Source organism: Lagenorhynchus albirostris, chromosome 1, assembly GCF_949774975.1.
Source record: "Lagenorhynchus albirostris chromosome 1, mLagAlb1.1, whole genome shotgun sequence".
NCBI classification, from domain to species: Eukaryota; Metazoa; Chordata; class Mammalia; order Artiodactyla; family Delphinidae; genus Lagenorhynchus; species Lagenorhynchus albirostris.
Genome location: NC_083095.1, coordinates 62,918,814 through 62,931,357, shown reverse-complemented (window position 1 = coordinate 62,931,357; position 12,544 = coordinate 62,918,814). Strand labels below are relative to the sequence as shown.

Genomic DNA, 12,544 nt, shown 5'->3' with positions numbered 1-12,544 from the left:
CATTTTATCATTAAAATTTTTAAGTTGAAATTAAACAAAAGCGCCATATGTTAAAATACTTTAAGAGTGAGTTATTTGGTACTTTTAGTTAAGATAGACTGATTTGTTCTTTCTACTTATGTGTGATCTGCTTTCTTTTTTTTTTTCAGAGTGAAAAGCTTTTGTTATATGATACAGTGCAGAGTGAACTAGAGGAGAAGATAAGAAGGCTTGAAGAGGACAGGCATAGCATTGATATTACCTCAGGTGAGGGGAATGCTGTGACTGTCATGTTTAAGTGACACTAAACCTTTGGTTTACTGAGGTGTCTCGCTGTATGTAGTCTCCTTTACATATGTTATGTAAATGAAGTGTCCTAATGAGAGAGGAAGGGGCAAGACTGCTAAAGAATCTGATATGATTGTGATCGTTGCTTTGATTTGGACTCACACTTCAGACAGACGTAGAGAATGGAGCACATGAAAGGGAACAAAACAGAAGCGAGACAGGAACTATAGGCATAAGATAGTATACTACAAGAATAGTAAGAATATTATTAAAACATAAGAATAGTATTGGAAGACAGCTGTAGTATATGTTCTTTCCTCTAAGCCTCGAAAGATTGTCATGTGGAAGAAGGAATAAAACCCTTTTCTGTTTGGTCCCACACAAACTAGGACAAATGGATGGACTTTCCAGGGAGGCAGATTTTTGTCTCAGGAAAAGGAAATACTTACTACTAATTAGATCAGTCCAAAGTGAAATGGCTTTTTCAGAGGTACTGTGGAAAGGCTTTCTACACTGGATGGAAGATTTACTGGGTTATCCTATTGTTTTTGCATATGTATTATTTTACTTGTTATAAATTCTATTTCTCTGATATGGAGTAGACAGAGTGGACAAGCTGAGCTCTAATGATGCATTACTTGTAGTTGGGTGACTACAAGTGACTGTCACTTTAGCTTTTCTAAATCAGTCTCCTATAATTGAAGTAATGAGACTATCTGCCTCAGAGGTAGCTTTGAGGATTACTCAAGACCATTCATGCGATGTATATTTACCACAGTGCCTGACATATGTTTATCAGTTATTAGTCAGTAAGTGCCAAGTTGAATTTTGCTCTAATAAAAGCAGAGGAAAATTCAAAATATATAACTGCTCATGAAATTATATATAGTCATATATACATGTATAGTATACACATACAGTATATAAACATAGACACCAATGAAATTTTGCTACTATGAAATTATATAGTCTTTCTTTCCTCCTTTGATCTCTAGAAATCAGCTAATACTTAATTTTTATTTACTTGCCAGAGCTGTGGAACGATGAGCTTCAGTCAAGAAAAAAGAGGAAGGACCCTTTCAGTCCTGACAAAAAGAAGCCAGTTGTGGTTTCAGATATCCTTTTTCAAATTTTCTGGGTTTTTTTGTTTTGTTTTGTTTTAATGTACATTTTTGCATTGTGCATATCTTTGTAACTTTTGTTAGTATACATTGTCTTTATTTGCAAGATCCTGTAATAAGCGAAAGATGATTTATAAAACCGATTGAAGGCACAAGGGTATAGTTTAGATTAAGAGGAGTACGGAAGGAGTAGAAATTTAGTAACGATCCCAACTTTGAAATTAATATGGCTTTGTAGATCACAAGGGCTTTGATATGAAGCAGCTGTTTAGTATGTAGCATGATTGCTTAATTCTCATGTGTACTTTTTTTTTTTTTTTTGCGGTACGCGGGCCTCTCACTGTTGCGGCCTCTTCCGTTGCGGAGCACAGGCTCTGGACGTGCAGGCTCAGCGGCCATGGCTCACGGGCCCAGCCGCTCCGCGGCATGTGGGATCTTCCCGGACCGGGGCACGAACCCGCGTCCCCGGCATCGGGAGGCGGACTCTCAACCACTGTGCCACCAGGGAAGCCCTCATGTGTACTTTTTAACATTTTCAATGTCTCTGAAAGTGGAGTGTCTTTAAATTAAATTAGTATGTGCATTCAGTCTTGGCATTCCCTTTGGTACCCTCCTCTCGTTCCTGCCTTTTTCCCCCCACCTCAAACCAGTGATTAGGTTGGTGGTATATCTTGCTATCCTTGATACCATAGGACTAAGGGAATATGGTTATAACATCTGAAGTACTGGAACATATTTATCCTGGTACTAAGTTTTTTGAAGAATAATTTGAAGTCAGAATTCAGCATGCTGAAGGTTTCTGTCCAGAGGTCATTGTTCCATTCTCTGAAAAACAGAAGTTTGGAAGTATAATTCAAAATGTGAAATTCTTACAGCTAAATTGACCTTGACTTTTCAACGTCCGTATATAGTTTATATGCTACAAGATCTTGATATTCTTGAAGACTGGACAACAATAAGGAAGGTATGATTAAAGAGCAATGGAATGCAAGTATATTTTTTATAGTCTACTTTTTAAGAGTCTATGATTTTTCACTAATACATCAAAATATTATTGTAAATATGCTTTACTTTGCAACAGTCTCTCTAAGACAGTTAATACTAATACAGATAATAGTGGATTGCAAGAGTTTTTAAAATAAATTTATTTATTTGTTTGTTTATATTTATTTTTGGCTGCGTTAGGTGCTCGTTGCTGCGCGTGGGCTTTCCCTAGTTATGGCGAGCAGGGGGCTACTCTTTGTTGCGGTGCACAAGCTTCTCACTGCATTGGCTTCTCTTGTTGCGGAGCATGGGCTCTAGGCGCATGGGCTTCAGTAGTTGTGGCATGCAGGCTCAGTAGGTGTGGTGCACGGGCTTAGTTGCTCCGCGGCATGTGGGATCTTCCCAGACCAGGGCTCAAACCTGTGTCCCCTGCATTGGCAGGAGGATTCTTAAACACTGAGCCACCAGGGAAGTCCCTGCAAGAGTATTTTAAGAGATGCATGTCAGCTGTTTGACTGTATTTTCCTGTGATAATGTAATTAATAATTCATGCAAAAGTGCAGAAAAGCGTTTATTTAGGTTACCCCAAAATAATAATAAATTACCATTCTGTGCCTAGTTCTTAGCCTGATAATGGCTCATGGAATACACTCAATAAATATTTGTTGAATAAGCGAAAGTGAATATCTGAACCCTTATCATATGTCTTGCATCCTGTCTTTAAACATTCAAGCATTATAGGATTTTCTGTGCTTGTTTGAAAGTGGAGACTTGTTTTCTTATTAAATTTTTCTATTTTCAGAAGCTTCTTAGTTGCGAATTTGAGATTATTTCGGATATTGATAACACCTCTAGGAGAAATTGTTATTCTTTTTATATATTCCTGTGGTCTTAGATATTACCAATTTATTGAAGCAGCTAAAGATCGTATTTCACTGTTTTTGTTATTGAGCTTATCAGTAGTGTTGTATATATTAAATAGAAACTAAAACATACTTTGCCTATGAACTCAGACATCTTTCTTCTTCTTTTTTTTTTAAATTAAGGCAATGGCTACACTGGGTCCACACAGAGTGAAAACAGAACGTAAGTCATTTAGTCTGAGTTCAGAAATCTTCGCTATGGAGACTTTTTTTTTTTTTTTTTTTTGCGGTACGCGGGCCTCTCATTGTTGCAGCCTCTCCCATTGTGGAGCACAGGCTCCGGACGCGCAGGCTCAGTGGCCATGGCTCACGGGCCCAGCCGCTCTGCGGCATGTGGGATCTTCCCGGACCGGGGCACGAACCCGTGTCCCCTGCATCAGCAGGCGGACTCTCAACCACTGCGCCACCAGGGAAGCCTTGTGGAGACTTTTTAAGTCAGTCCCCTATCACTGGTTTCATTTCATCAGTGAACACTATCCCCAGAATTATGAGGAATTCTTATGGAGTCTTTGTCTCATGTAAAAGTTTCAAGATTTCTGAATGGAATGTATTTCTTCTTTTAGTGTTTCAACTACATTTCAATTGCTGATAATGGATCAGTAATTTTAAAAGTATGTACTTAGTGTTTTTTATGGGTTCAGTAATTGTGTAGGGGAGGTTTTAGGAGTCCGTGGATGGCCTTCAGGGAGCCTGTGAATCCTCTGGAACTGTGGGCAAAATTTCTTCTGTGCCTGTGTTTTCTGGGCGAGAGATTAGAGTGCTGGCAGTGGGATTCATCAAGAAAATTTACACACCACTAATATTTACACATTCTGATATGCCTTAGTAAAATTTATATCAAATTATACTATTCACAATTTTTTGGAAAGTCTGAAATCACTGCCAAGGTAGTGATGGGCATTATTGTCTAGGGTAACTTTCTCTGTTTCTGCCTACTTTCACTGTATATGAGGTTTCCTAATCCTAAGAACAATGAAGCAAGAATTTTAAATAAAACATGTTTTAAATACGAAGAGTCGTATCCCAACAGATAATCTATAAGAGATCAATTTCTATTTTATATTTAACCCAAGGATTCTTTTAAACGTTATATGATGTCAGGAAATTGTTAGCAATATTGTTCTAAACTGCTTCCCTTGGGAATTAGGTGGAAGGGTAACTACCTATATTCTGAACATTTTTGAGTCATGGATTCCTTTAAGAGTCTCACTACACTGTTGAGTGGGTCTCCTCCCCGACCCCTGTTATGTTATCTTTAGCATGTGTACTATTTGTTTCCTTCATGGCACTTAACACAATTTGTAATTTTTTATTGATTGTTTACATGTTTACCTGTCTCCTGAGAGAATCGTAAGCTCCACAAAGGTCAGAAACATCTCTCTTTTAGTCGCAGTGCTCAGAAAACATTTGTTGAACGAATGAATGAGTGAATACTTATTGAACACCTTCTATATAGGAGGCACTATTTGAGGTTCTGGGAATACAATGGTGCAACAGATGGACCTCCTAGAACTTCCTTGGGGGGAAGCAGAATAATAATGTATCTGTAAATAGATAACTAACAGATACTGACAAATTGTAATAATTGCTATGAAGGAAATATAAAGCTGTGATGAAGATTAACTGAGGAGTGGGTAGAGTGGTTGGGGAAGACCTCTCTGAGGTGGTGACATTTGAATGATGCAGAGGTGTGTATTTCATGGTATGCTTTTGACAGTGTGTTTCTATAAAGAACATTTTTTTTCTCTGCATGAGTTTATCTGGTGAATCTCAAACCATTTCTAGGATTTCAAAATGGAAGTTCTACTTGAGGACATTTCCTTTTTAGAATCAAAGTCCTGGGGAACTCTTGGAATATTTATTAAACTTTGCTTTTTTGGAAGTGTCAGCTGCAGGGGAGAAAATATGAAAAATATAATTTTCAGTAGAAATATGACAATTCAGATTTTAAATCTCACTTAAAGTTGGCACTAGTAATTGATAATATATCTGCTTCTCCTTCTTACACTTGTCTAGTTAATTGATTTATTATATATTGTTTAGCTTTATTAAATAGCTATATTAAAAACTGAATGAATTATATAAAAATGTAAGAAATGAAATTCTCTTGTTTTTATTAGATTTAGGTTTGTTATCTAAGAAATATTGTTAGTGTTTTTTCACATATATGCATGGGTTGGTGTTAATACTTAATGTTCTGCACTTTTCTTCTGACAATGTCTTATTAATATAACAGTTTTTGAACTGATCCCTTTAGCACCTGTGAAACTGGAAAAACACCTGCACAGTGCTAGATCCGAAGAGGGAAGATTGTATTATGATGGTGAATGGTATATACGTGGACAGACAATATGTATTGACAAAAAAGATGAATGTCCTACAAGGTAAAAAGCCTTTATCATTTCAGTGCTACTCAGTATTAGAGTTTACCACATTGTTGTCAGTAAATATTTGCTGCTTCCATAGTGCATTCATAATACATTATTAATTCCCTATGGATTCTTTTTTTCTCTTGACATATGATTTGATTAGCATGTTTACACACCAGTATTAATTTTATACACCAGAGTTACATATTAAGTTCATGGACACAAGCATTAACACAAATGGAAATGTTGGAATTATTTAGCCAGGTAAGAAATCCCATTTATTAATTCTTATAATAGATGACTTGCTATGATTCTAATATTATGACCTTTAATCCAGACTTATGAATTTGACAGTATGCTGCCACAGTGTGGCTCTATTAATCCTTAACTTTTTGGGGTATATTACAGTATTTTAGATTAAAAATTTGCTTCAATTAGAATGGGAAAGGAATTGAAAATTAACAAAAACTTAGAGTAGTGGGAATTAAAGTATAACTTGAAAACTGAAAATTGCCTTTTAAAAAACTCAGATCTGTCTAGGCTTAAATAAAGTTTATATAATTATTTATAGAGCCTTATAAGTTTTATCTGGTGTGGCCTTTGGAAAATATTATTGCCCATTGCTGCTTTAATTCCTTTAGTAGTTTAGGATTTAATCCTCAGAGTAGTAACCTTCTACAGTAAGAAACTATCTATTTCTAGGCATCAGTAGTAAATAAAGTGTTTGCGTTTAGTATAGAATACTCATTTCAGGATCAGTGTGTATAGTAACTTTTCTCATAGAAGTTCATTGAGCTAATTAATTACTAGGTTATACATGATACCCATGGATTCTTTGCTTTATCTTATTGCTTTTGAGACATTTAACTACTACTACTTAGCATAAATGTGGTTAAAAAGGAGATGAAATAGCATAAAAGAGGATTAAACACATATATTTTTAGAAAGGTGTCTATGTAAAGATTAGTAGTGTTAAAAAAAAATCTGTACAAGTACCACAGATGCTTGACACTGGGAATTAAGTTTGGCATTTGAAAGATTTCCTACTGCCAAGGCTGATATGAGTTGGAGGTGTAATACTACATAAGGAGTGGTGTTAGCTCCACTTTTTCTTCTTTTGGAGGTGGGGTGGGAATGGAGTTAGGGACAATGTGCTTTTAGTAGTTCTAGTAGTAAGTTTTACCAACTCTATTAAGAAAAGAAAGGAGATTATCTATTAAGTGTTGCTGAATGTGATATTTTTGACAGCATGCCCTGCTGATAGCATTCCGGTAAATGACAATTACATACCTGAACCTACTCTTATAGTCCAGCTATTTTGGTTTTATAGTTTGTGCTCTAAAATGAGTGGAGAAGGCATATTGTAATTCATTCATTCGTATTTTTTTCTTTTTAGTGCTGTAATTACAACAATTAACCATGATGAAGTTTGGTTTAAGAGGCCTGATGGAAGCAAATCTAAGCTTTACATTTCACAGCTACAGAAAGGAAAATATTCAATTAAACATTCGTAATCATGATTTAAGTGTTATCTAAATCTACCTTATTAGCGTTACCAAGTATGATGTGCCATGGGAATAAAAAAATATATTCAGTAACTTAATATTCTCATCGAATCATGAGAGACTGTGTATTTGTAGGTAGTACTCTAAATAGACCTCATGTTGATATGTTATTGAAAGAGACAGTGATAAAAGTTTAATCATGATCATTACATTTATTTGCCTTTTTGGCCCAGTGACCAATAGGTATATATGGTAGGGGTTTCTTACTAAACTTTTTTCTTTGGTTTTTATGTAAATCTGTCTTACCGTTAGTGAACTATGTTAGCAATGGCTACATTTATCTGCAGTTTTCTTGATTTTCAGTGTCTTTGTCACTGATCATATATTTGTAAATAAGCCCTATAAAATATTTCCTATAAATGGTTTGTAATAGTACATTTGTGTCAAATCAGAATTGAAATTTAAACATATATACGTGAGTATGTATAGAGGGCATCATCAGCTTATTTAGAACTGATGGCCTTACTTTGCAATCTTGTTTTACCCGAAATTAAGCTATTGGGTTTGAAAGCTAAAAGGAGCACTTTTGTAGACTAGCAGCTTTCCTTCTCCTTTTCCTTGATTGTATGGAGGTGACCTATTTTTACAAATTATACTTCATGTTGATTAGAAATATTAGTGTCAAGTAATAACATGCTTCTACCTTTATTTCTTGTGAACCTTTCGAGGGCAGGTATATATGCCTGGTATTTATGATGCAGTATGTAAGTGGTGGACAGTAACTGACAGTATTGTGGTGCTTGCTGTACATGTCTGATCTTTTGAAACAGATTTTTAGTAAGCATTCTCCAGAGGTAAAACTAGGTTCGTATCCTAATTTTATTCCTAGGGCAAAATAGACAGGGATGATCTCCTTGAATCTATTCCCAAATTAATATTTTTATCTTTGGTGTTTCTACACTTTAAGGCCACTTGGTGCAATTTAGAAAGTATTGGCCTCTCTTCCCCTAGTCACATTCAAAATTAACTTCTAAAACCTCAGGAACAGTACAGGGAATTGAAACCCTCAATATGGCAGCACAATTGGCTGTAGTATATATTAGGGTACAACCAAATCAGGTATTCCTGGTGGTCTTGTGCACTTTAATTTCTGTTATATTGAGACTTAAGAGGATGAGGTAGAGATCTACTTATTAACACTTAGGGCAGGAATATCTGCGTTTTTCCATTTGTTTTCTTGCTATTTTACCTCTGCAAACATCTTCCTGTGCAGATCACTACTTCACAGTTGCCAAATGTTAAAATATTTGACTTCTGAAATTAATTATCAGCAGTTATGTACGTTGTTCTGTTTCTAATTAACCTTAGCAAATGTACATAATGTCATAATCTGATAGTATTTGACAGTACTTATGTATACAATGTTTCATAAGCATTTTTAATAATATTTGGATTTTTAAATTTAGTATATAATAAAAAGATGTGTTTGCGTGTCATTCGTAGTGTCTTGAATGACTTGTGCACTTTTATTATTTATAACCTGTCTACTTCTAAGAAGGATTTAAGGCAATTTACATGAATAGATATGGAGTGTTGGAGTGTTGAACAAATGTTTCTGCATCCCTAAACCACAATTCAACCTCTATTGGCGTATATTTAGATATTTAAGGCAGCTAAGTTATATTTAATTTAAATATATGCATATGTGTTCTACTTTAATAAAACTGTACCGTGTAAGTTCTGAAATTTTAAGTAGAAAGTCTTTATTTTAAAAACTGACTATGATTTAGTACATTTACTTTCAGAACTTCAATGTTTATATCATATGTAACTTTTCCATAATATTGATACTGATTCAGGTAAGTGTATGCTTGTCTATGATTGAAATACTATAAAATATATTTCGTTGTTGGCAGTTTGCCATTTGACTTCTGGTCAAAAACGGTCTAGTTTAGGGGAACTGTTAGAATCTGCAAAATGTGATCTAGCAGCTGCTGGTACTTTGTTTACGATCAGACTCTGTCTTAGTATCAATATATGGACCTTAACTGTCACAGCTTCCAGGATTTCATGTTTGGTCTATCCCTTCTCGACATTTCCCATTAAAAGAATCTAATCATCAGTAATCCAATTCATCACTAATAATTATTAGCAAACACTAATGTACATTCCTCATTCTGTCCCTTCTCACTGGACACTGAGTACTTTTCATTGCAAACTTCTTCACGTAAAAGTTGTTTTGATATGTGTGTTGTCACTCAGAACTCAAACACCACTGACAGAACCATGTACAATCTTAAATACTTGATAATTATTTAAAAAGAACAGGGACGTTGGTTATTTCTGATTTTGTTTTTGGATCCAGTAAGTCCAGTACACTAAAACTGAACTAAAATGAATTGATAAGGAAAATGGTTGTAGGATGAATGAATACACTAGTTAGGATTTATGTAGTCTCTTGCCAAGTTGGAATATAAATGATTTTAATTGCTAAATGTAAGGAAATGTAAAATATTTTTCAAAGAACACAAAAGCTCGGAATGAGGTTAGGGAAAATGTATGTTCCTTATATTGTCTTCATAGATGAACTACTGGAAGTGTGCCTGATATGTCAGGTGGGATTAATTGAGGCGGTTTCCCTCATTGGTCACTGTGGCTCAGAGTCTTGCCCCTTACTTCATAGGCCCAGAAACTTAAACTTTATTCATATGCCCTGTTGTGGGCTGAATTGTATCTCCCCCCGCCCCTCCAATGCATATTTTGAAGCCATCACACCCGTTACCTCAGAATGTGACTGTATTTGGAGATGGGGCATTTAAAGAGGTGATTAAGTTAAAATGGGTGTTAGGTTGGGCCCTCGTCCAGTCTGACTGATGTCCTTATAAAAGGAAATTTGGACACAGAGAAATTTGGACAGCAGACACGTGAACACAGAGGAAGGACCATGTGAAGACAGTGAGAAGTCCACCACCTGCAAGCCAAGGAGAGAGGCTTCAGGAGAAACCGAACCTGCCAACACCTCAATCTTGGACTTTTAACCTCCAGAACTGTGAGAAAATACATTTCTGTTGTTTAAGCCACGCAGTCTGTGGTATTTTGTTATGGCAGCTCTATCAAACTAATAACATGCCTGAGTTGACAGCTCTGGGGGAGTTAGACCAACCCATTCACAGTGGATTGAAGTGACAGCCGAGTGTCAGTTTAATAATTTTCACTGAGAAGGAGACCAGACTCCTCAAGTCAACTACCTGGCATATTTTTTCCTTCTAGGAAAATCTGTGTGAAAGCAAACTTGGAATCAAAAGATGGTTTTGTCGAAACTTGAAGGGGTCACCTGTCCTCTTGTGAGATAGCCCCTTCCTGGTATTGTGCCGGACACATTGTTATAATCTTATTTTAAAAAAAATTTTATTGAAGTATAGTTGATTTACAGTGTCATGTTAATTTCTGATGTACAGCAAAATGATTGTTATACATATATATATTCTTATTCTTTTCCATTATGGGTTATCACAGGATATTGTATATAGTTCCCTGTACTATACAGTAGGACCTTGTTGTTTATCCATTCTATATATAATAGTTTGCATCTGCTAGTCCCAAACTTTGAACGCATGCTTCCCCAGCCCCACTTCCCCCTTGGCAACCCCAAGTCTGTTTTCTGTGTCTGTGAGTCTGTTTCTGGTTTGTAGATATGTTCATTTGTGTCATATTTTAGATTTCACGTATAAGTGATATCATATGGTATCTGTATTTCTCTCTCTGACTTACTTCGCTTAGTATGTTAATCTCTAGGTCCATCCACGTTGCTGCAAGTGGCATTATTTCATTCTTTTTTATGGTTAATATTCCATTGTATACGTATGCCATATCTTCTTTATCCATTCATCTGTTGATGTACATTTAGGTTGTTTCCATGCCTTGGCTATTGTGAATAGTGCTGCTATGAACATAGGGGTGCATGTATCTTTTTGAATTATAGTTTTATCTGGATATATGCCCAGGAGTGGGATTGCTGGATCATGGCAACTCTATTTTTAGTATCTTATTTTTGATTTTATTTTTTCCTGGTGCTCTGCTGACGAGGATCTCGCTGTGCAGGCCTGGTCCACAGCCCCCCTCTAAGTTCTTTCTATATTATGTACTTTGCTACTCTGCCCAGTTTATTGGACCAGTGTGGCCCCTGGCTCATGGGCAGCCAGTGATAATAATACTGGTAATTCGAATGCCTGCCATGTGCCAGGAACTATGTTTAGTATATAAACAGAAAGTCATTATTTAATATTTTTCATGTTTGAAACAAAATGAACATAAATGTCAGAATTCTGATATGCTTACTTTATAAATTTACCATATATTAGGAATTTCTGGGTTTTTTTTCCTCAAGGTATGCAAGGCAAAAGATTGTGGCAGAACTTATATTTTGAATGGTCTTAAACTTAGTTGATTATCTCAAGTTGCTAATCTTCCTGAAAAATGTATATATGTTATATACGTTATCTATCATCTATCTTCTTTCTATCTATCTATCATCTATCTATAACTAGAAAGCAACTATAAGTCTAAAATTTCTTTGTTCCTAAACTTGAAGTTAATATATTCTCTTTCAAAGACACACTTTATTAAGGAAGGTCAAGGGGAAAAGTTATGTAGTAACAGTCTTTAGAGTTCATTTTTCCTTTCCTTTTCCATTTTTCTGTATCTAATAGAAGTCTGAAGTGGGTGAACTTGCCAGGAGACTGTTGCATTCTCTTGAAGAGGGAAGAGCCATAATTCCAGTCCAGAAGCAGGCCACATGGTAGCATTTCATCTCTGCTAGTAAAGATTATAATTTATGTTAAACGGCTTAGAAAACCAGATCCTCAGGCAGAGGCTAAATGATACCTGCTATTAGTGGGATGTTGAAAGAAATATATTTCGCTTATTATTGAGCAAATATGAAAATGTTATTGGTAATGGCAAAGATAGTGAAGTGTTTTCACTTCTTTGAAGATAAATTTATGATTTCAGTGTATTATGTTTAAGTACATTTATGGGTAATTGCACTTATTAAGGAAAGACGATTTAAAAAAAACTTCAGGTACTGTTTAAATTATTCATTGGCTACAGCAATTTTTTTTTAGATTTATTTTTTTATTGGGGTATAGTTGTTTTGCAATGTTGTGTTAGTTTCTACTGTACAGCGAAGTGGAGTTCCCTGTGCTATACAGCAGGTTCTCATTAGTTCTCTATTTTGTACATAGTAGTGTGTATATGTCAGTCCCAATCTCCCAGTTCTTCCCCCGCCAACTCCCCCACCACTATAGCAGTTTTTGATTTGAAGCTTACCCTCCATGGTGTTAACCTATACGTATTTTATCAATATACTTATATAT

General features: G+C 35.6%; 1 protein-coding gene across 5 annotated transcripts in view; it reads left to right on the top strand.

Annotated features, from left to right (window-relative positions):
• Positions 1-11,786, top strand: part of BRMS1L (BRMS1 like transcriptional repressor) — a 43,124-nt gene extending 31,338 nt beyond the window's left edge. For 3 of the 5 annotated variants that reach the window (XM_060143421.1, XM_060143411.1, XM_060143443.1), the window contains 6 exons: positions 150-246; positions 1,299-1,382; positions 2,288-2,352; positions 3,419-3,458; positions 5,532-5,679; positions 7,061-11,786. In XM_060143421.1, the coding sequence (XP_059999404.1) occupies positions 150-246; positions 1,299-1,382; positions 2,288-2,352; positions 3,419-3,458; positions 5,532-5,679; positions 7,061-7,178 (552 nt within the window). In that variant the 3' untranslated portion in view covers positions 7,179-11,786. The remainder of the gene's footprint in view (positions 1-149; positions 247-1,298; positions 1,383-2,287; positions 2,353-3,418; positions 3,459-5,531; positions 5,680-7,060) is intronic. The other 2 variants (XM_060143432.1, XM_060143453.1) reach the window with 1 other exon arrangement.
• The last annotated feature ends 758 nt before the right edge of the window (positions 11,787-12,544 follow it).